Here is a 20,312-nt window from a genome sequence, read left to right as displayed (position 1 = left end):
TCGCTAGCTGGGTTTCCCCGGCCCCCGCCTCAGCGACTAGGGGAGGGCGGGGGCCGTCAGCGCCCGGGAGAGGGAGGCGGGGGAGACGGCCACGACAATAGTCGCCCCCACGTCCCTAGGGGCCCGCCTCGGGCTGCTGCAGCAGCGCGCGCCCAGCCGGCGGGGCCGCGCCGAGCTTCCCGGGGCGGGGCGCGCGCGGCTCCTGCGCACGGATCCCTGGCGGACCTCAGCACCGTCTGCCAGGCCGCGCCGCCCCGCCCCGCCCCGCCCCGCCCCGCCCCGCCCGCCTCACCGCCCTCTTTTCTAGGCCCTCGGCAAAGCGGCGCGGCCCGCCGAGTGGCGCGAGTGCTAGAGCCCGGGCCCCAGCAACCCTCCCCGGGAGGCAAGCGGGGACAGCAGGGGCCCCCGGTCGGCGCGGCGGCGGAGGGGAGGGGCCGGGACTCTTTGACGTGGCGGAGGGGTTGAGCGGCACGGTTTGAGCCGCCATCTTTGGTCCACTGCGGCGGCGGCGGCGGCGGCGGCGGCGGCGGCGGCGGCGGCGGCGGCTGTGGCGGAGGAGGAGGAGCCGACGGGCGCTGACACCGAGGCCTGACCATGGACGAGGAATACGACGTGATCGTGCTGGGAACCGGACTCACCGTAAGTGCGGCCTCCGGTGTCCAGGGCGCCGCCTGTCCTCCTCCCTGGGATGCTGCAGCCCCCGGCCCCATCCTCCCATCAGTGCCTGCGCGGCGCTGTTCGGTCCCCGAAAAGATAGCCCCGTCTCCAACCACCGTGATGCGGCCTCCATCCCTGTCATGGCCGGTCTGCCAAGAAGCGGCCCCTTTTCTGGCTGTCTCTCTTGACCGATTCCCCGGGCCCGACCCCCAGCCCCTACCCAGGACCAACTTAACATCCCTTCTCATTTTGCGCTCATTCTGACGGGGATGTCGTGGTACAGGGACCTCCAGTCAGATCGGGGCGGGGGGACTTCCCAGGGTGGGCTTTCATCCTGCCTTCCCAGGTTCTTAGAGGGCCCGAGGACCCAGGGAATGTTCCAGAAGGAGCCGTGGTGGGGACCGTGACCACATTCCCGCTACCCCACCCCGGTTTCCCATGGAGACCTCGGGGCTGAGGCGCATTTGCAGCCTTTGTCCTTGGGCTGGTGACAGTGACTGGTGAGGTTGTTTGCCCTCCCCCGAACCCTGTTGGACTGCTGCCCTGAGAGACGCCTCCCCCACAGTCGGGTGTGGAAACCCCTACTGTGACTGGGAAAGCTCAGGGTCAGGGGTTCCTCTTTGAGGAAAGCGGCCCAGGGTGGGGCCTGGGATTTCAGCACCATGCTAAGCCTTTACTTCCTTTTCGGGTCCTTTGCTTGTCCAGCTAGGCGATCCCTGTGTTTTATTTGCCTTTTTGTGGGGTTCTACGTCGATAGGTGATTTTCTTGGCATCTTGGTTGCTTGAAGACCATCCATGTGTCTGCTGGATACCCTCTTCCTTGTTCACCTTTTTGCCCAGCAAGGTTTTAAAAGGAAACCATGGTCAAATGAAGGTGTCCCCCCCCCAAATTTCAGGCAGAGCGACCAGCCACAGGTGCAAGGAGCTGTGTGTTGAGGCAGAGGCCCTTCAGGTTGACTCTCCCCTCAGGGCTGGAGTGGGGAACATGGTCAGGGCTGCTGATGGGAATGTGGGCAGATGGGAGTGCAGTGAACATTGCCCCTCACTCAGGAATGTATCCTGTCGGGTATCATGTCTGTGAACGGGAAGAAGGTGCTGCACATGGACCGGAACCCCTACTATGGGGGTGAGAGCTCCTCCATCACACCCCTGGAGGAGGTAGGCTGCTCTGGGCCCAGGCCTGTCCCTCGTTAACCTCTTGCATGGGGTGCTGAATGAAGCAGCTCCCCAGGTTTTCTGGGTGGGGGGGGGCAGGGGCGGGAGTGGGAGGGGGTTCCTTGAGATGCATCTTTCTGTCTCTCTTTTCCCTTCTGCTGCCTGCAGCTGTATAAGCGTTTTCAGTTGCTGGAGGGGCCCCTGAGACAATGGCCGGGGCCGAGACTGGAACGTTGACTTGATCCCCAAATTCCTCATGGCCAATGGTGAGGGAGACGAAGGAGGTATTGTGGGGGGCTGGGTGATTGGGAAGAGCAGAGAAGGGTCAGACTGCAGACCAGGGTCAGACAGACCAGCTTGTGAAGGGAGCCATGCTGACTGTGTTGCCTTTCCCATACCACCCTGCAGGGCAGCTTGTGAAGATGCTGCTATATACAGAGGTGACACGCTACTTGGACTTCAAGGTGGTGGAGGGCAGCTTTGTCTACAAGGGGGGCAAGATCTACAAAGTACCATCTACGGAGACTGAAGCCTTGGCTTCCAGTGAGTGTGGGTCCCATGAGCCAGGGAATCGGGGTGGGGGAAGGGAGACAGCTATCAAGAGCAGGGTGGCCCTTGCTGCAGGTCATGTTTTTTGTGCAGTACAAAAGCCCCTTGCTCTATCATCCCCCTGTGTGCACCCACTGGTTGCCAGGAGAGGAGTTCAAGTGCGAAGGGAATACGGTGTCCTGGACAGAGGCTTCACCTGATCAGTGAAACATCCCCAAGTGTCAGAGCTGGGAATGCCCTCAGAGGCTGTCCAGCCAGACCCACTCTTGGTGTAGTTGAGAAAACAGGGCCAATGAGCACAGAGGGTTAATTGAAAATCACACAGTGGTCGGCAAGAGAACTCTGCTGGGAGTTAGGGCACCGGCTTGCTCTGCCTGCCTGGCAGGTGGAGAGGGTCACGGCCCGCACCTCAGTGGTGCTTTGCATGTGGCCCTCACAGACCTGATGGGCATGTTTGAGAAACGGCGCTTCCGCAAGTTCCTGGTGTTCGTGGCAAACTTTGATGAGAACGACCCCAAGACCTTTGAGGGCGTCGACCCCCAGAACACCAGCATGCGTGACGTCTACCGGAAGTTCGACTTGGGGCAGGATGTCATTGACTTCACTGGCCATGCCCTAGCGCTCTACCGCACTGATGAGTGAGGGGAAACTGGCATGGCAGATGACCCTTCAGCCGGCCCACACCCTGCCCTCCCCCGCTCCTGCCTGCTGCTCCCTTGGCTCACCCTGCCTACCTCCCATACTCAGCTCTGGCTCACTCACCTGTCGCCTTTTCTGTCCCTTCCTTGTGTTTGACCAATGGTCTTTCCCAGGCCTGCAAGGGTGGGAAGGCTGGCCTGATGCCAGGGTGGGGGTGCACTGGGCCTTCTGCTCTTGGAGCCTCTTCTGACCCTATTTCCCCAGCTACCTGGACCAGCCATGTCTCGAGACCATCAACCGCATCAAGTTGTACAGCGAATCCCTGGCTCGGTATGGAAAGAGCCCGTATCTGTACCCACTCTATGGCCTTGGCGAGCTGCCCCAAGGCTTTGCAAGGTGAGGGCGTGGCTTCTGTCGATTGGCAGTGGAGAAGGCTGAGGCCAACAATGGAAAGGGCCCCCTTGGGCATCTCCACTGTGTTTTGTTACTTTCTCACTGTGGGCTTAGTTTACTTCCCACCATCCTCGGGTGATAGCAGCCCAGTGGGGCATTGTAGTGCGGAGATGAAGGATCACAGATAGGGCTCGCTTGGCTCCTGGCTGGAGTCAGATGGCACGAGGACTGGGCCTGTGGCCTTGAAACCTCCAGTCAGATTCGTCAGAGCCATTCATTCTGTTCCCTGGGATGTTTCCCTGAGGAGCTGCCCCTCATACTAGCCCTTAGCTGGAAATTTCTGGCATTAAGTCTAGAGAGGAGGGACCCCTCCAGGTTCAGTCTTGAGGTCCTGGCAGCAACAAAGCTTGGAAGAGCCCCAGGTCTCCTGAGCTCTGCCTGCCTGAGGCCACCTTCTCCATGCCCTGCACTGCTGGGGGCAGGGCGTGCAGTAGTGCTGGTCCCCATGTCTCCCAGGAGGCACTCTCATGGTTCCTCTCTCCCCACTGTAGATTGAGTGCCATCTATGGGGCACGTACATGCTGAACAAACCGGTGGACGACATCATCATGGAGAATGGCAAGGTGGTGGGCGTGAAGTCCGAAGGCGAGGTGAGCCTTCCTGCTGCACAGGCACACTGGTCTGGGCTGGGCTCAGCCCATCCTTTGAGACACTCTTCCTGGTCACCCTAGCTCTGCTGGGGCTCCTACAGCTTGGGCCGGGCGCCTCAGCCCAGGGACCGGGGCTCCAGAGGAAGACGGTAGTCACTGCTGTCAGCAGACAGCTGTGGATGAGGGCCCACCTTCCCGAGGTGCGGGAGGAGAATGTACGCTGTGGGAGGGGTGATGGTGACAGCTCTGGGGAGTGGCCCGTCTGCCAGAGCTGCCAGCCCTCCCTGGGCGTCCTGGCCTTCAGACATTGAGGGGGGGTCGGATAGGGCCAACGCCTCTTGGTGCTTTCACAGGTGGCCCGCTGCAAGCAGCTGATCTGTGACCCAGCTATGTTCCTGACCGCGTGCGGAAGGCCGGCCAGGTTTATCCGTATCATCTGCATCCTCAGCCACCCGATCAAGAAACACCAATGATGCCAACTCCTGCCAAATCATCATCCCCCAGAACCAGGTCAACAGGAAGTCAGGTAGGCCAAGCCCCACACAACTTCCTCCAGTGTGTTCTCTTCTTCGGGGTAGCCCTGTCTCGCTGCCCCTCCCCGCCCCCTGCCCAGCGCGGGGACTGGCTCTCTGGCTCGATCCCTCCATGGAAGAGCAGGGATCCACATCACGGTCCCATGCCTTGAGGCCCTAGGGAGGGATGCTTCCTTTCCACGAGGGCGGCTTCTGGGATGTGGCCAGCTCTGCAGGGCTGGGGAGGGGCAGGAGGGCCTGTGTTGAGCTTGGCCCCCCAGAAAGCCCCCCACGTGCCCCTGCTAATGGAGCTTTTCTTGTGGGCAGACATCTACGTGTGCATGATCTCCTATGCACACAATGTGGCCGCGCAGGGCAAGTACATTGCCATCGCCAGCACCACAGTGGAGACCACAGATCCCGAAAAGGAGGTTGAGCCGGCCCTGGAGCTGCTGGAGCCCATTGACCAGAAGTGAGGGCTGGGGGGCTGGGGCTGGAGCCTGAGGGAGGAAGGGAGCCAGGGAGCCGGACGGCGGACATCAGGGAGGGCAGACATCAGGGAGGGCAAGGCTGATCCTGAGACCTGTTTTCAGTCCCTCCCTCTCTCCCTCAGGTTTGTGGCCATCAGTGACTTGTACGAGCCCATCGATGATGGTTCCGAGAGCCAGGTAAGCAGCCTGTCCCGGCCCCGACTCCTGGCTGCCGGCCCAGGGCCCCTGCCCTGCTCACCTTGGGCCCTGGGCGCTGGCTGTTTCCAGGTGTTCTGTTCCTGCTCCTACGACGCCACCACACACTTTGAGACAACCTGCAACGACATCAAAGACATCTACAAGCGCATGGCAGGCTCCGCCTTTGACTTTGAGAACATGAAGCGCAAACAGAATGATGTCTTTGGGGAAGCTGACCAGTGATGGCTGACCCCTAGCCCAGCCCCTGGTGCCCTCTCCCCCAACCTGAGTCTGTTCTCCCTGAAGGCTGGGGAGACGGGTGTGGCTGGGCGTCCCTGTTTCCAACATCTTCTGCTTTCCTTACCGCATTCCTGTCACCCACGTCATTGATTCACTGACCAAATCCTTAACCTTAGTGATGGTTTGGGAGATGGGGGGGGGGAGGGTGGTTGGTTAGTATCCTCCTTCTTGGCCCTTCCTTATCCTGGGAAAAGGGGGTTCCTCTCCTTGTGTGTGTATCTTCTCCCCACCCCTAATTCTTCTGCTCTGTTTGGGAAGAACGTGGAGGAAAGCTGACTTCTGCCCCGTTACTCTTACTCCTACTGTAGTGGCCTTTGGAGATGCCCCCTGCCTCCCCCCACCCACTCTAGTGTGTTGGAAAGAAGGGGCCCTCCCAGCACAAAGTCACATTCCTTTCCCTAGTCCACCCCCATAATTTATTCTAATTTATTAACTTTGGCCCACCTTGTGTGAGAAAGGAGCCCTGTCCGCAGCCTTGCAGTGTGCCCTGGGGCTGTGGAACAGCTACCCTGGCCGGGCCCGCCTGACCCTGGCAACCCCTGGCGCAGCTTGGGAAGGGAGAGGGCTTGGGTGTGGCCCTGTTGGAGGTTGATCTTGTTTTTGTTTCTTGTCTTTGTGTCCGCTGGTACTGGCTGAGAGAGAGATGATGTGTGAACAAAGCAGAAGGAGGTGGGAAAATGGATCCAAATCCCCTGTGCCCTGCCCGCCCTATTCCTTACCATTAGTGGTGGGAAATCCTAATCTTGCAAAGTGAATGTGTCCCTTTCCCCATCCTCTAGTGTATTTCACAGAAAACAAACTCTCCCAATAAACCTGTGTTGAAATCTGAGCCTAGATCTTAAGTTTTTTCTTCTCAAAGCTGTTTTCAGGCCAGGGCCTTGGCTCCCTGGGCTGCCCTGCTCTCTTACACAGGCTTGGGACTGCATGTCGTTTAGCTTTGTTCCCGATGGCTATAAAAGGTGACTTCATCAGGGAACTGCAGAGCTCCTGAACTGAAGGGAGCAGGTCACATCACCCTGCCCAAGGCCACACATTGAGCTAGTACTGACATCAGGACTCCAACCCTTGGGGGTCAATGTGAGGGAAATGGGAGACAGGGGTCCGGCCTGGGGTGGGGGGTGAGGTGGTGGAAGCAGAGGCACAGGGCCCCTGCCTTCAGGCCAAGAAGGAGGAGGAGGAGGAGGCAGAGGGGACTCAGGCCCAGTCTTGTGGCCTGGGGAAACAGGACTGGGGCCAGTCCCGGGAGGGGAGTCAAAATCAAGGATGCAGAAGTAACCAGAGGGGCTTTAGGCAGGGAGGCAGCAAGGGGACTGAGGGGATCTACCCTTAGACTGAGATCAACACTGAAGAAGTGAAGGGTCTGGGGTGGGGGCAGCCTTGGGGTCAACAGAAGGAAGTAAGACTGGGGACCCAGCCTCAGGCCAGGGCTTATTGTGAAACTGATGGGGAAGCTAGGAAGAGCGGGATCGTCCAGTCTCCGAGGGCCGGCGGGGCGGGGCCACTAGGGGGCGGCGGGGGGGAGTTTACCGGTGGTCACGTGTCGGGGCGGGACGGGGCGAGGCGGCTGCGCGAGCCTTGGTGGCTGACGTCAAGGCGCGGGCGTCAGCTGACCGAGCCGCCGTCTCCAGAGCCGATTTAGCTCCGGAGCCCCAGCCAGTCCGTCGTCGCCGTCGCCGTCGCCGCCGCCATGGCTCAGTACAAGGGTGCCGCCAGCGAGGCGGGCCGCGCCATGCACCTCATGAAGAAGCGGGAGAAGCAGCGCGAGCAGATGGAGCAGATGAAGCAGAGGATTGCTGAGGTGCGGGCCGGGCCGGGGCCCCTCAAAGCAGGCGCTCGAACAGCCGCCCCGACTCCACGGGACCCCGCGTGACCCTGGGTGGCAGGACTGGAGTGCGGGCGGCGGGTTGGGGTGGGAAGGTTGCTCGCCAATCTCCCACAAGGGGCGGAAGCGGGCCGGGGACAGTCTGCTCCTCTGTAAAATGGGCCCAGAAGGCTGGGGCGAGCTAGATTGTGACAAGCCTGCAACAGGAAGGAGCCATATTCACTGGTTCCATGTGTGGCAATTGGGGCGACCCTTGAGGGTACAGAGCATCCTGTTTCTCTGGCTCCTCAGCCCCAAGAGTCAGGCCTCTGCCCAGGTTCAGTGGCTCTCCGGAAGGGCGGGCCCCAACCACTCTGCTGGCCACTGAACCCGTTTCAACTAACACAGGCAGGCAGGAGGGTCCTAGGTGCTAGCGGTTCACTAAGGGCTTCTGTGAGTGGCCGCTGGTGGTGGGCCACCCTACTTAGGTCTTTGGGGGCCTTGGGTCCTGCGACAGCCGGGAAGTGGCTGCATGCTGAGGCCCGACTGCTGTCTCAGTTTACACTCAAGCCCCCAACCCAGCTGTTGCTGTGTGGCCAGGTGGAGGTCCATACAGTGGTATGCAGTGGGATGAGGCAGGCCTGGAGCGAGGGGGCCTCATGAGGGAGCCACACTGCTCAGTGAGGGTCTAGGCCCCCAGCTGCTCTCCGCTTCCTCTTGTCACTCCTTGCCTTGGGTCTCCAGAGCTTCAGCTCAAGAGCTGGGTGTGAAAAACACCAAAGGCAGGTAGGACCCACGGCTCCAGACTACTGAGTGAGCAGGACATGTGGACGGACCAGAACAGTGCAGGGAAACCACCCCACTTGGCTGCCTGGGCACTTGAAAGAGCCTCTTACAGCCCCATGGGACCCTCTATCAGGCAAAGGGGCCATGTCTTTCCCAAGGGCACATCATAGTCTAGGGACTCATTTGGGATGAGAACCCAGGTCCCCACTTCCACTGTGAGGTGGCAGGTGGCCATCATCACTGCTCTGCCTCCTGGGCAGGAGAACATAATGAAGTCCAACATTGACAAGAAGTTCTCTGCACACTACGACGCCGTGGAGGCTGAGCTCAAGTCCAGCACTGTGGGTACGCAAAGCATTCGTGCCCCCACTCCCGGCCCAAGGCCCACTGCATGGTTCGCTCTGGGTGACCGCCTTTCACCCCTCTGTCTCCTTAATTCGCAGGTCTTGTGACCCTTAACGACATGAAGGCCAAGCAGGAGGCGCTGGTGAAGGAGCGGGAGAAGCAACTTGCCAAGAAGGAGCAGTCGAAAGAGCTGCAGCTGTGGGTCCTCCCCTCCAGATGGAGCTTGTGTTTGGGGGCGGGTGAGGCCGTTCCTGCTTGTGGAAGCCGGGAGGTGGGGGTGCCTTTTGATCATCAGAGCCCTGCTGGTGAACTTGAAGGGACCCAGGGCGGTAGGACTCTGGGACCTGCCCTGCACTGAGCACACAGGTGGCTCTGGGTCGGGAAATGGGCCTTGAGGGTGGGGACGTGCATGGTAGCCACCCGTGCCTTGGCAGGAAGCTGGAGAAGCTGCGAGAAAAGGAGCGCAAGAAGGAGGCCAAGCGGAAGATCTCCAGCTTGTCCTTCACCCTGGAGGAAGAAGAGGAGGCAGGCGAGGAGGAGGAGGAGGTGCTGGCCGTGGACGAGGAGGAGCTGGAAAGGGAAGGTGAGGGCAGGCTGGGGATGCGTTCAGCGGGCAGAGCTCTGTCCTGGCTTCTGGGTCTCAAGTGAAGAAGCACATCCAACAAACTTGACTGCTAACCACATTTGAGGCCTTGAACCTCAGAAGTTGGGGCAGGAGAGAGAGAGAGCCAGGTCTTCACTGTGGCAAAGCTGAGTGGAGGGCTTGCTTTCTGGTGGCAGACTGAGTGGGAACCGGGTAAGCAGTTGCTTGGCGGAGGTGTGGGGCTCATGTGACTGGGGCACCAAACTGTTAATAATTTCAGTGTAAATTGACACAACCACAGACATTAAGTGGCTGCTAATTGGACAGAGCAGCTCTTGCCCAAGGGAACAGGGGGTAACAGGGAAGACTTGGGAAGGCTGGTGAGCAAGAACTAAGACACCATGGGGCTCCTGTGTGCCGAGCACCCACTTGCAGATGGGCTAGGACCAAGGCAGACAGACAGACACTGGGCACCGTCTCTGTCCTGGTGGGAATCACACAGGACACCATGCACCCCACTGGGGCCAGCGGAGAGGGGATGATTTGAGTTGGGCCTTCAGGGTGAGGGGAATTTCATTTAGCACCCAGAGATGTGGGGAGTCGGGAGGTGTGTAGAGTTGAGAGATGAGTGTGTCCAGAAATGGAGCCAGCGGGAGTGCACACATTTTAGGACTAGGGAGGATGCAGCTGCAGGCCTGGAGGGGGTGGATGGTTAGAAAGCCTAATGGTCTGGGATCCGTATGGTAGAGCTGAGGCAGGGGTTGGCATAGGGACATCTTTGAGGGGAGCAGCCAGTGGTGTCAGGAGAAAGAGCAAAGAGCCTGCCAGCCTCTTGGGGGAAACCCTGGGATAGTCTTTGTACTATTTAGTAACATTAAGTATTTGGTATCTAAAACATTCCCATTGGCAGGTCAGTTGCATTGGGTGTTAGCTGCATCTGTGTAGCAGAGGCTACCTTTGGGACACCACAGGTCTAGAGGGAGGCTTTCAACCTCACTGTGTGTCATTGGGGCTTTGTGGGTGCTTCCCCTCCCACTGGAGATTTTGTTTTGGGGGCCTGGCCTTTGGTACCCAGTGTAGAATTTTTTTAATTATTTTTATTTATTTGGCTGTGTTGGGTCTTTCTTATGGGATCTGTAGTTGCAGCATGTGAACGCTTGGCTGTGCCATGCAAACTCTTAGTTGTGGCATGTGGAATCCTTAGTTCCTTGACCAAAGATCGAACCTAGGCCCTTTGCATTGGGAGCACGGAGTCATAGCCACTGGACCACCAGGGAAGTCCCCGGTGTGGAATTTTTGTAAGTTGTCCAGGCTCTGGAACCCTTGCCCTGGAGTGTGGGCTCATCTAGGTTGGCGGTTCTCAAAGAGTGATCCAGTGACCCTAGGGTCTCTGGAGACCCTTTGGAGAGGTCCGTGAAGTCAAAACCATCTTCATAATCCTGTGAAGACATTCTTATCCTTCTGTACTCTTGTTCTTTCACGACTGTGCTGTGGATTTTTTCCAGAGATCATGTGACGTGGCATGACATCCTTCCTCTGACAGTTGATAGAGTTGATACAGTTGCCCCCCTGAGGCAAGGGCCATCATACTGTTGACTTCTTGTGTTTTCTTTTGCTCCAGAGATCACCACAAAGAAGAGGAAAATGGGGAAGAACCCAGATGTGGACACAAGCTTCTTGCCTGACCGAGACCGGGAGGTAAAGGCAGGGTGACCCTGGCAGAGGCTTTCAGTCAGGAAGTGGGGGCCCACGCGTGCCCCCCTGAGCAGCCCCTGGGCCTCCCCGCATTGCTCATTTTTCTTCCAGGAGGAGGAGAATCGGCTCCGGGAGGAGCTACGGCAAGAGTGGGAAGCCAAGCAGGAGAAGATTAAGAGTGAGAGCTCCTGGAGTGGGAGGCGTGCAGCCCGGGGCAGGGGCCATGCCTGCTTTCCCTGTGAACACTACTCTGGGCAGTGCCCTAAGCCCCAGGGAGCTGGCAGGGGTCTGGAGGCCAAGCAGCAGGTCTGTCTTGTAGGTGAGGAGATTGAGATCACTTTCAGTTACTGGGATGGCTCTGGGCACCGGCGCACAGTCAAGGTAGGCGATGTGAAGCCTGGGCCCCATTTCCCTTGCTCTTGGGCCCAGCCTTCCAGTGGGAAGGAACTGTCAGTCCTGACAAAGCCCACAGACCCTTTGGCATGAGTGGCCTGGGGGGAGCAGGGAAGGGGGCAGTGAGTGTTCCGGGGTGCCCACCTTCTCGAGGGCCCCCTTCTGGGCTTCCATCCTCCTTTCCTAACCCCTTGGTTTCTTGTATGCCTGTTCATACAGATGAAGAAGGGCAACACGATGCAGCAATTCCTGCAGAAGGCACTCGAGATCCTGCGCAAAGATTTCAGCGAACTCAGGTGGGGCTGTGTGGGGGTGTGAGTACATGTGAGCATGTGCACCAGATTTTGCAGCCTCAGCCTGGCACCAGGGACCCCCAAGTGGCAGCTCCTGCTTGCGGCATGCTGGGCACTGCACTCCTGAGAAAGGAGTTCAGGCCCCTTTTTCCATCCCTCTCCCCATGGGGAGCTGGGGTAGGAAGTGCCTTCCAGACTGGGCTGCCTACTAGCCTCGCAGGCCTCTGGCACTGGTGCCTGGTATCCTTGGCCAGCAGCTTCCTCATCTTTTCTTCCTCAGATCGGCAGGGGTGGAGCAGCTCATGTACATCAAGGAGGACTTAATCATACCCCATGTTAGTCCCTTCTGTGTCCTTGCAGCCCCAGGCGGGGTGGTAGGGAGGGTCTCAGGCTTTGGTGCACCCAGGGAATTTGAGGGGGCCCCTCCTACTCTAGGTGTTTGGCTCGGGTGGGCAGGGTCGGAGCCGGGCTTGCAGGCAGCTAGCTGTGAGACACCAAAATGAGTCATCCACTGTCACTTTCCTGTGCTCGGCTTGTAGCACCACAGCTTCTACGACTTCATCGTCACCAAGGCTAGAGGGAAAAGTGGTGAGTGCGCCCGGCTGCGCCCTCCTCCCCGAGCTTGCCCCTGTTGTAGGGTGGCAGCTGAGAGGGGGGCTTCTTGACCCTTGTCCCTGCAGGGCCCCTCTTCAATTTTGATGTTCACGATGATGTGAGGCTGCTCAGTGACGCCACCGTGGAGAAGGATGAGGTATGCTCGGAGCCTGCCAGGGCAGGGAGGAGGGGGCAGGCATCCAGCAGCCCTGAGCCATAGCATCTGGACCTCTTCCCGTCCTCAGTCGCATGCAGGCAAGGTGGTGCTGCGGAGCTGGTATGAGAAAAACAAGCACATCTTCCCCGCCAGCCGCTGGGAGCCCTACGACCCCGAGAAGAAGTGGGACAAGTACACGGTATGGAAGCCCTCCAGCGCAGGGTGGAAGCCCAGCTGGGCTGGCAGGCTGGAGGCCCACCCAGCCCCACTCCGCTCACCTCTCCTCCTCTGTCCTCTCATCCCGCACCAGATCCGATGACGTGGTGGCAGTGTGGCCCCGGCTCCCTGTGGTCCCCTCCTCTGGTCCCTAGGACTCCGGGCACCCGGCTCCCTGCTCCTGAGATAGGATCGGACCTGCTCAGCCCCTGCCCTGGCGCTGTTGGTTCCTGCCTGTTTCTTTCATGACACTTGGATCACCCGATGTGTGTTTTGTCTAAAAACTTTTTTTGATCGAGCTAAAATTCACATACAATGAAATTCACCATTGTGACCGTGTGAAAGTACACCACACAGGGATATTGTGTACATTCACAGTATTGTGAATCATCCCTGAAGGAGACCTCACGTCCATTAGCAGCCAGCCCCTCATATCCCTAAGTCTATTTCCTGTCTGTTTGGATTTGCTTATTCTGGAAGTTTTGATTAACAGAATTATACAGTATCTCTGCTTTCTGTGTCTTGCAAGAAAGAGTGTGTTTTTCGGGGATTTGAGGGTGGAAGGAGATTGGGTGGAAATGTGAATCCGTGGAGTTTTGCAAGAAAGAGTGTGTTTTTCGGGGATTTGAGGGTGGAAGATTGGGTGGAAACATGAATCTGTGGAGGCAGGAGGGGGCGCTTGTGATTCACTGGGGGCCTAGGCAGGCCCAGCTGTCCCTGTAGCCAGCCTGTCCCCACCACAACCCCTATGTGGGTAGGAAGGCCATTCCTCCCTGGGCTGCCCACTCAGGCCCCTCGGTTTCCTTTGTGTCTCCCAGCGGCCCGTTCCATAAGGGCCATAGCTGTCCTGTGGCTCCCAGCCGCCCTGTGTCCCCATCACAGCATTTCTCTCCAGTGCTGACACAGGAAGGCCGCTGTGGGTGCCCTGTACCCACCCCTTGCCCACCTCACCCTGGCAAGCTCTGCACACACTGCCCTGGAGCTGGCCTCTCTCATTGCCCCCAGGGGGGTGGGCCTCAGCTTGAGGGTGTCATTTGTGCCCCACCTTGGTGGCCCCTGCCAACTCCTAATTCCCCCGGACCCAGCTCCTGGAAGCTGAGTAAGGTAAGCTGACCACCTTCTTCACTTTGCCTGGAAAGGGCAGCGGATAGCCCCCAGCCGGTGGTGAACATCTCGGCTCTGGGTCTGGCCCCATCTCCCAGGCTGGTGGGCAGAACTGATGGTAGTGGTGGGCTCTGCCCAGTGCAGTCTCCTTTGCCCTCCTTGTCTGTGGCAGGGCCCTGTCAGCCCTGGCCTGGGGAGGCTCATCTGGCAGCTAGGAGCTATCATGGGCTTCCTCACCCTGTGTCTGGGGCAGGGCCATCTGGGGTCACTTGGATGAGGGAGGAGGGAAGCATAGGCCAGAGCACCTTGGGCACAGCGGGGAGGGGTGGGCAGGCCTGGCCCTAAGCCCTGGATGTGGGGGACAACTCTGAGAAAGTCAGTGGGGCCTTTTGTGGGGTTCCAGAAACCCCAGAGAGGGAATCCTCTGGCCTGCGCCAACCCTCTCCTGCCCTCTTTGAGAAGCCATCAGAAGAGTGGCTTCCTGCGGAGAGGGAGCCCTTCAGCAGCTCACCCAGGGCTGGATGGTTTCTGAGGGACGCAACAGCCTCTGCCTCTGTGCAGCTTGAAGGATTCCTAGTTCTCCACCCAAGGATTGAACCCACGCTCCCTGTGGTGGAAGCACTGAGTCTTAACCACTGGATCACCAGGGAAGGCATAATTAAGTTTCCAGAGAGTGATAGATTTTTCTCCCTACACCCCTCCCATTTTGTAGCATGATCACTGGGTAACAATCCTGGCTCCCCAGCTTCACCAACACAGTACTGTCACTCCCGAAGAGGGGGAGCACTTATGCAACCTGAGATGGCACATGTGGTCTCTCAGTGGGGGATTTATTTTTTCAACTGAGGAAAAATTCACATAACATAAAAATAACCATTAACCATTTAAAAATGCACATTTCAGTGGCACTGAGTACATTTCATAATGTGAAGCCATCACCTCTATCTACTCCCAGAATAATTTTATCACCTCAAAAGGAGAGAAGAGGGGGTAGCGGTTTAAAAAAAAAAGAAGAAATGTCTGTTGTTTTAGCTACTCAGTTTGTGGAACTTTGTTTTGACAGCCACAAGAAACGAACACACCTTACTTAGAATTTCTTACATTTAGAATTAGTTACATTTAGAATTACTAAAGTAATTAGAATTACTTACATACTAAATTAGAATTACTTACATACTAAAGTAATTTATTAGAATTACTTACATTTCTTAAGAGAAAAATGAATTTGACATGGGTTGTAGACCTAAAAGTAAAAGCTAAAACTAAAAAATGCGTATAAATGAAACAAGGGGGAAAATCTTTGTAACCTTGCTCTAGGCAATCTGGGCAAAGTTTTCTTGCACAGGATAAAAAAATAATAAGAAAAACTGATATATCAGACTTCACAAAAATGCAAACTTTTGCTCTTTAAAAGATATGAAAATGAAAACACAAGCCAGTAGATTTGAGAAAAGAAAATATTTTTATAACGGGGTGGTATCCAGAACACATTCACACAGACATACAGAAACTCCTGCAAATCAATAAAAGTTAGACAAACATCCCAATTTATTTGTTGTTATGCTGCACGGCATGTGGGATCTTAGTTCCCTGACCACAGATTGAACCCGGGTGCTCTGTATTGGGAGCATTGCTTCTTAGCCACTGGACCACAAGGGAAGTCCCTGCAAACGGTGTTTAAACACAGTGCTTTTACTTTATGCCTTCAGTTTTAAGACAAAAGAAACCAAACAACAAGAATCCTGCAAGGAAATTCCAGACCCCTCTTAGTAGGTTTATTTGTCCTAGGGACAAATACTTGATTCTAAAGTGCTCTCTATGCATTATTGGAGGATCAAGCAAATGAGTCAATACATCAGTGGTGTTGGGAGCCAGGTCTCCCAATGCTGAAGGGAGATACAAATACACACTGGGGAAAGGCTAGGAAGTTTTGCTGTGGAATTGGAGTGGGGGGCATCAGTATGTATTCAGGATTTTTTTAAATATATATAGCCTGTGTGTAGGGGTTTCCCAGGTGGCCCTAGCGGTAAAGAACCCACCTGCCGATGCAGGAGATGTGGGTTCAATCCCTGGGTTGGCAAGATCCCCTGAAGGAGGGCATGGCAACCCACTACAGTATTCTTCCCTGGAGAATCCAATGGACAGAGGAGCCTGGCTGCCTACAGTCCATATGGTTGCACAGAGTCAGACATGACTGAAGCGACTTAGCACACACAGCATGGGGAACTATTAATAAGATCCTGCATTCCATATAGTGTGATAAAAAAAAATTAATGGATTACAACCCATCAAATAAAATTCAGATCCACGAGTCCATACAGATAATGTATATATAGATAGATAAACTGGAGTTCTTTCTGAAAGGATGCCATTGAGTAGGAGGGATCATGAAGGGAGAAAAAGCACTGTTTGGTAACCATCATCTTGAGGTTTGGAACTGAGCAACTATGAAAGTGAAAGTTGTGTTCAACTCTTTTCGACCCCATGGACTGTAGCCCACTAGGCTCCTCTGTCCATGGACTTCTCCAGGGAAGAATACTGGACTGGGTAGCCTTTCCCTTCTCCAGGGTATCTTCCCCACCCAGGGATCAAACCCAGGTCTCCCACACTGTGGGCAGATTCTTTACCAACTGAACTATCAGGGAAGCCCATTGAGAAACTGGTAGTTACCACCTTAACCAAATGCTTAAAGTTAACATTACAGTGAAGGGACAAAACAGTAACACGTGCCTCTTGATAAGAAGCACAGAGAGGGCCTGGTAACCTCCCACCACACACAGCCCGAATCTTGCCCTGAGAAAACATCAGACAAATGCAACCTGAGGACGGTCCACCAAATACCTGGCCTGCACTCTTCAAAAATTTCCCTGTCATGAAAGGCCAAGAAAAGCAGGAGTCTTCCAGATTAAAGTGGGCCAATGAGATGAGAATGAAATGCCATGTGGGGTTCTAGATTGGATCCTGGATCAGGAAAACAAAACTATAAAGGATATCATGGGGACAATTGGTGAAATTTTAACAAGACCTTAGATAAAATAATATCATCATATCAACATTAACATTTCTGACGTTGAAGAGTTATACTATGGTTATGTAAGAGGCTATAATTACTATAGTACAGTAATTATGCTGTGAGTAAGTGAAAGTCACTCAGTCGTGTCTGACTTTTTGTGACCCCATGGACTATACAGTCCACGGAATTCTCCAGGCCAGAATACTGGAGTGGGTAGCCTTTCCCTTCTCCAGGAGATCTTCCCAACCCAGGGATGGAACCCAGTTCTCCTGCATTGCAGACGGATTCTTTATGAGCTGAGCCACCAGGGAAGCCAATTATGCTATAGTTATGAAACACAGAGGGAAGTATTTAGGGGTTAAGGGGTAAGCTGTATGCAACTTAGACATAGTTGAGAAAATATTTTATCATAATTTTTTCAGAATATCAGCCTCATAGGTTTTTTTTTCTTCTTTTACTTCTTCGTTTTTGGCTGTGCTGGGTCTTTGCTGCTGCACAAGCTTCTCATTGCAGTGGTTTTTCTCTTGTTGTGGAGCAGGGCTCTAGGGTGCGTGGTTTACAGTAGTTGTGGCTTCTGAGCTCTAGAGCACAGGCCCAATAGTTGTGGCACATGGGGCTAGTTGCTCTGAGGTATGTGGGATCATCCTGGACCAGAGATCAAACCCATGTCTCCTGCATTGGCAGGTGGATTCTTTACCACTGAGCCACCAAGGAAGCCTGAGAAAATGTTATTCTAATTAATGAAATAAAAATATATGCACCCACAAGAAACAAAGAGAATGAGAAAGCAAGTGGAACAATATATGAACTCTTGGTGAATGTGAGTTAAGGGTACATGGGAGCTTTCGGTACATTTCTTATAGCTTTTCCGTAAGTCTGAAATACTTTCAAATTATAAAGTTAAAAAGAAAATGCCCACTTCTATCCAACATTTGATTGGAGAGTGTTCAGTTCAGTCGCTCAGTTGTGTCCGACTCTTTGCGACCCCATGGACTGCAGCACGCCAGGCTTCCCTGTCCATCGCCAATTCCCAGAGCTTGCTCAAACTCATGTCCATCGAGTCAGTGATGCCATCTAACCATCTCATCCTCTGTTGTACCCTTCTCTTCCTGCTTTCAATCTTTCCCAGCATCCGGGTCTTTTCCAATGAGTCAGTTCTTCGCATCAGGTGGTCAAAGGATTGGAGCTTCAGCTTCAGCTTCAGCATCAGTCCTTCCAATGAATATTCAGGACTGATTGCCTTTAGGATTGACTGGTTTGATCTCCTTGCAGTCCGAAGGACTCTCAAGAGTCTTTTCCAACACCACAGTTCAAAAGTATCAATTATTTGGCACTCAGACTTCTTTATGGTCAAACTCACACATCTATACATGACTACTGGAAAAACCATACCTTTGACTACGCGGACCTTTGTTGGCAAAATAATGTCTGTACGTTTTAATATGTTGTCTAGGTTGGTCATAGCTTTTCTTCCAAGGAGCAAGTGTCTTTGAATTTTATGGCTGCAGTCACCATCTGCAGTGATTTTGGAGCCCAAGAAAATAAAGTCTGTCACTGTGTCCATTGTTTCCCTATCTATTTGCCATGAAGTGATAGGACCAGGTGCCATGATCTTTGCTTTTTGTATGTTTTTTTTAATTTAAATTTATTTATTTTAATTGGAGGCTAATTACTTTACAATATTGTATTGGTTTTGCCACACATCAACATGAATCCGCCACGGGTGTACACGTGTTTGGGAGAATGACATTATATGTTGAGTTTTAAGCCAGCTTTTTCACTCTCCTCTTTCACTTTCACAAGAGGCTCTTTAGTTTCTCTTTGATTGCTGCCATAAGGGTGGTGTCATCTGCATATCTGAGGGGCATATATATCAGGGCAATATAGCCAGCCAGATCATAAAGGAAGAAATAAAACTATCTCTATTCTCAGATGACATAATCTTCTATATGCAACTCTTACTACATGTGCTGGAAAAAACAGTAGAGCTAATAAACGAGTTCAGCAAAGTTGCAGGAAGAAACATCATTACACAAAAATAGATTGTATTTCTATACCCGAGCAATGATCAACTGTATTTCTATACCTGAGCAATGAACAATTCTGTTTTACAATAGCACCATAAGGAATAAAATACTCAGAAATAAATTAACAATAGAAATAGCAAGACTTCCATATAAAATAGGTACTTCCCTATAAAATAGGTAGCCAACAGGAATTTGCTGCATGGTTCAGGAAACTCAAACGGGGGCTCTGTATCAACCTAGAGGGGTGGGACGGGTAGGGAGATGGGAGGGAGTTTCAAAAAGGAGGGGATATATGTATACCTATGGCTGATTCATGTTGAAGTTTGACCGAAAACAACAAAATTCTGTTAAAGCAATTATCCTTCAATAAAAAAATAAAACGAAAAAAAAATCACATAAACCATCAAAAAAAGAAATGCAAGACTTGTATATTGTAAACTAGACAATATCACTGAAAGAAAATAAAGCAAACCTAAATAAATGAAAACACATTTATTTAGTCAGTGTTCTCCAGAGTAACAGAACAGGATACACACACACACACACACACGATTAATTTTAAGGAATTAGCTCATGTGATTGTGAGGGCTGACAAGGTGGCAAGTCCAAAATTTGCAGGGCAGGTCAGCAGGCTGCAGATTCAAGCAGGACTTCTACATTACAGTCTGGAGGCAGAATATCTCTTTTCCCAGGGAACCTCAGTTTTTGCTTTTAAGGCCTTCAATTGAGCGGACAAGATTCACCCACATTATGGAGTGTAATTTACTTAAAGTCAACCGATTGTTGATGTTCACCACACCTACAAAATTTCTCCTAGCAACAGTTAGATGAGTGTTTGATTAAATAATTGCCAACTATAGCCAAGCCAAGTTGAAATTAATACACATGAATTCATCATCACAACATCCCAAGTTCATGGATGGAAAGGATCTTGTTAAGATGGTGTGTGTGTGCATGCTAAGTCGCTTCCATTATGTCTGACTCTTTGTGACCCTATGGACTGTAGCCCACCAGTCCCTCTTGTCCCTCTGTCAATGGGACTCTCCAGGCAAGAATACTGGAGTGGGTTGCCATTTCCTCCTCCACGGTAGTCTACCCAACCCAGAGATCTAACTCATATCTCTTATGTCTCTTGCATTGGCAGGCGGGTTCTTTATCACTAGTACCATCTTGGAAGCCTTGTTAAAATGGCAACATTCTCCGAATTGATTTACAGATTCAATTCAGTCCCTATAAAATTCCCACTGGCTTTTTTTTTTTTTTTTCAGAAACTGAAAAGTCCATCCTAAAATTCATATGGGGTGGACTGAGGGCTGGCTAAAGGGTATATAGAGATTTACTTTGGGGGTGATGAGAATGTTTTGGAATCAAACGGGAGGAATGGTTGCCCAACTTTGTGTGAATATATTAAACGTCATTGAATGTTACCCTTTACATGAGGGACTTACATGATAGATGAATTATAGGTCAATAAAGTTGTATAAAAAGAAAAGGAAAAAGGAACCAAGGGATTGAAAATCTCCAACTCAGGGCCACTGGGGAAGGGGCCAGATGGTAAAGGCAGACAGCCTCAGTCCTCGTGGATGTTATCAGACGCAGGCCCTCCGGATTAGTGGACCTTCTCCGGGAGAGTGTCCTGGGTCAGGACCGCGAGTTCCGGCCTGGTGAGTGCCTGTAGGATCGTAACCAGGGTGCGAGGGGGGGCCGGTGGTGCTGCGAACCAGCGGCAGGTGGCCTTGGGCACGCCTCCGGGCGGCTGGGAGGCGTCTGCGCGACCCCGAG

The 20,312-nt window shown here is 53.6% G+C and overlaps 2 protein-coding genes across 3 annotated transcripts; both read left to right on the top strand.

The window, feature by feature from the left end:
* Positions 1–298: 298 nt before the first annotated feature.
* On the top strand, positions 299–6,352 carry GDI1 (GDP dissociation inhibitor 1). Its single transcript, XM_018045356.1, is given in 16 exon segments — positions 299–639; positions 1,708–1,815; positions 1,981–2,021; positions 2,023–2,078; positions 2,221–2,355; positions 2,801–2,999; positions 3,265–3,396; positions 3,945–3,958; positions 3,961–4,043; positions 4,397–4,427; positions 4,430–4,467; positions 4,469–4,504; positions 4,506–4,569; positions 4,883–5,027; positions 5,169–5,223; positions 5,314–6,352. Coding segments are annotated over 16 exon segments (1,335 nt in total). The 5' UTR covers positions 299–594; the 3' UTR covers positions 5,467–6,352.
* A 757-nt stretch (positions 6,353–7,109) lies between these two features.
* On the top strand, positions 7,110–12,902 carry FAM50A (family with sequence similarity 50 member A). Of its 2 annotated transcripts, XM_018045359.1 has the most exons (13): positions 7,114–7,321; positions 8,371–8,455; positions 8,554–8,653; positions 8,890–9,038; positions 10,660–10,736; positions 10,845–10,911; positions 11,053–11,114; positions 11,346–11,422; positions 11,700–11,754; positions 11,959–12,007; positions 12,100–12,170; positions 12,259–12,369; positions 12,481–12,902. In XM_018045359.1, exons 1-13 carry the CDS (start codon positions 7,211–7,213, stop codon positions 12,487–12,489), a joined length of 1,023 nt encoding a protein of 340 aa, XP_017900848.1. In that variant the 5' UTR covers positions 7,114–7,210; the 3' UTR covers positions 12,490–12,902. The 2 variants fall into 2 exon arrangements, 1 of the variants encoding a protein (XP_017900848.1); XR_001917741.1 differs by lacking the exon at positions 11,959–12,007 and having other exon boundaries at positions 7,110–7,321.
* Positions 12,903–20,312: the final 7,410 nt, after the last annotated feature.

Source organism: Capra hircus, unplaced genomic scaffold, assembly GCF_001704415.2.
Source record: "Capra hircus breed San Clemente unplaced genomic scaffold, ASM170441v1, whole genome shotgun sequence".
NCBI lineage: Eukaryota > Metazoa > Chordata > Mammalia > Artiodactyla > Bovidae > Capra > Capra hircus.
Note: the sequence above shows the minus strand (reverse complement) of the source record. Positions and strands in the feature narration are given on the sequence as shown.

What these genes read in the sequence shown, in the direction of transcription:
- FAM50A (XM_018045359.1), top strand. Translation starts at nt 7,211, where the DNA reads ATGGCTCAGTACAAGGGTGCCGCCAGCGAGGCGGGCCGCGCCATGCAC. An exon ending in AAAGATTTCAGCGAACTCAG is followed by an intron (nt 11,423 to 11,699) that starts GTGGGGCTGTGT and finishes TTTCTTCCTCAG; the next exon opens with ATCGGCAGGGGTGGAGCAGC. An exon ending in AGGACTTAATCATACCCCAT is followed by an intron (nt 11,755 to 11,958) that starts GTTAGTCCCTTC and finishes CTCGGCTTGTAG; the next exon opens with CACCACAGCTTCTACGACTT.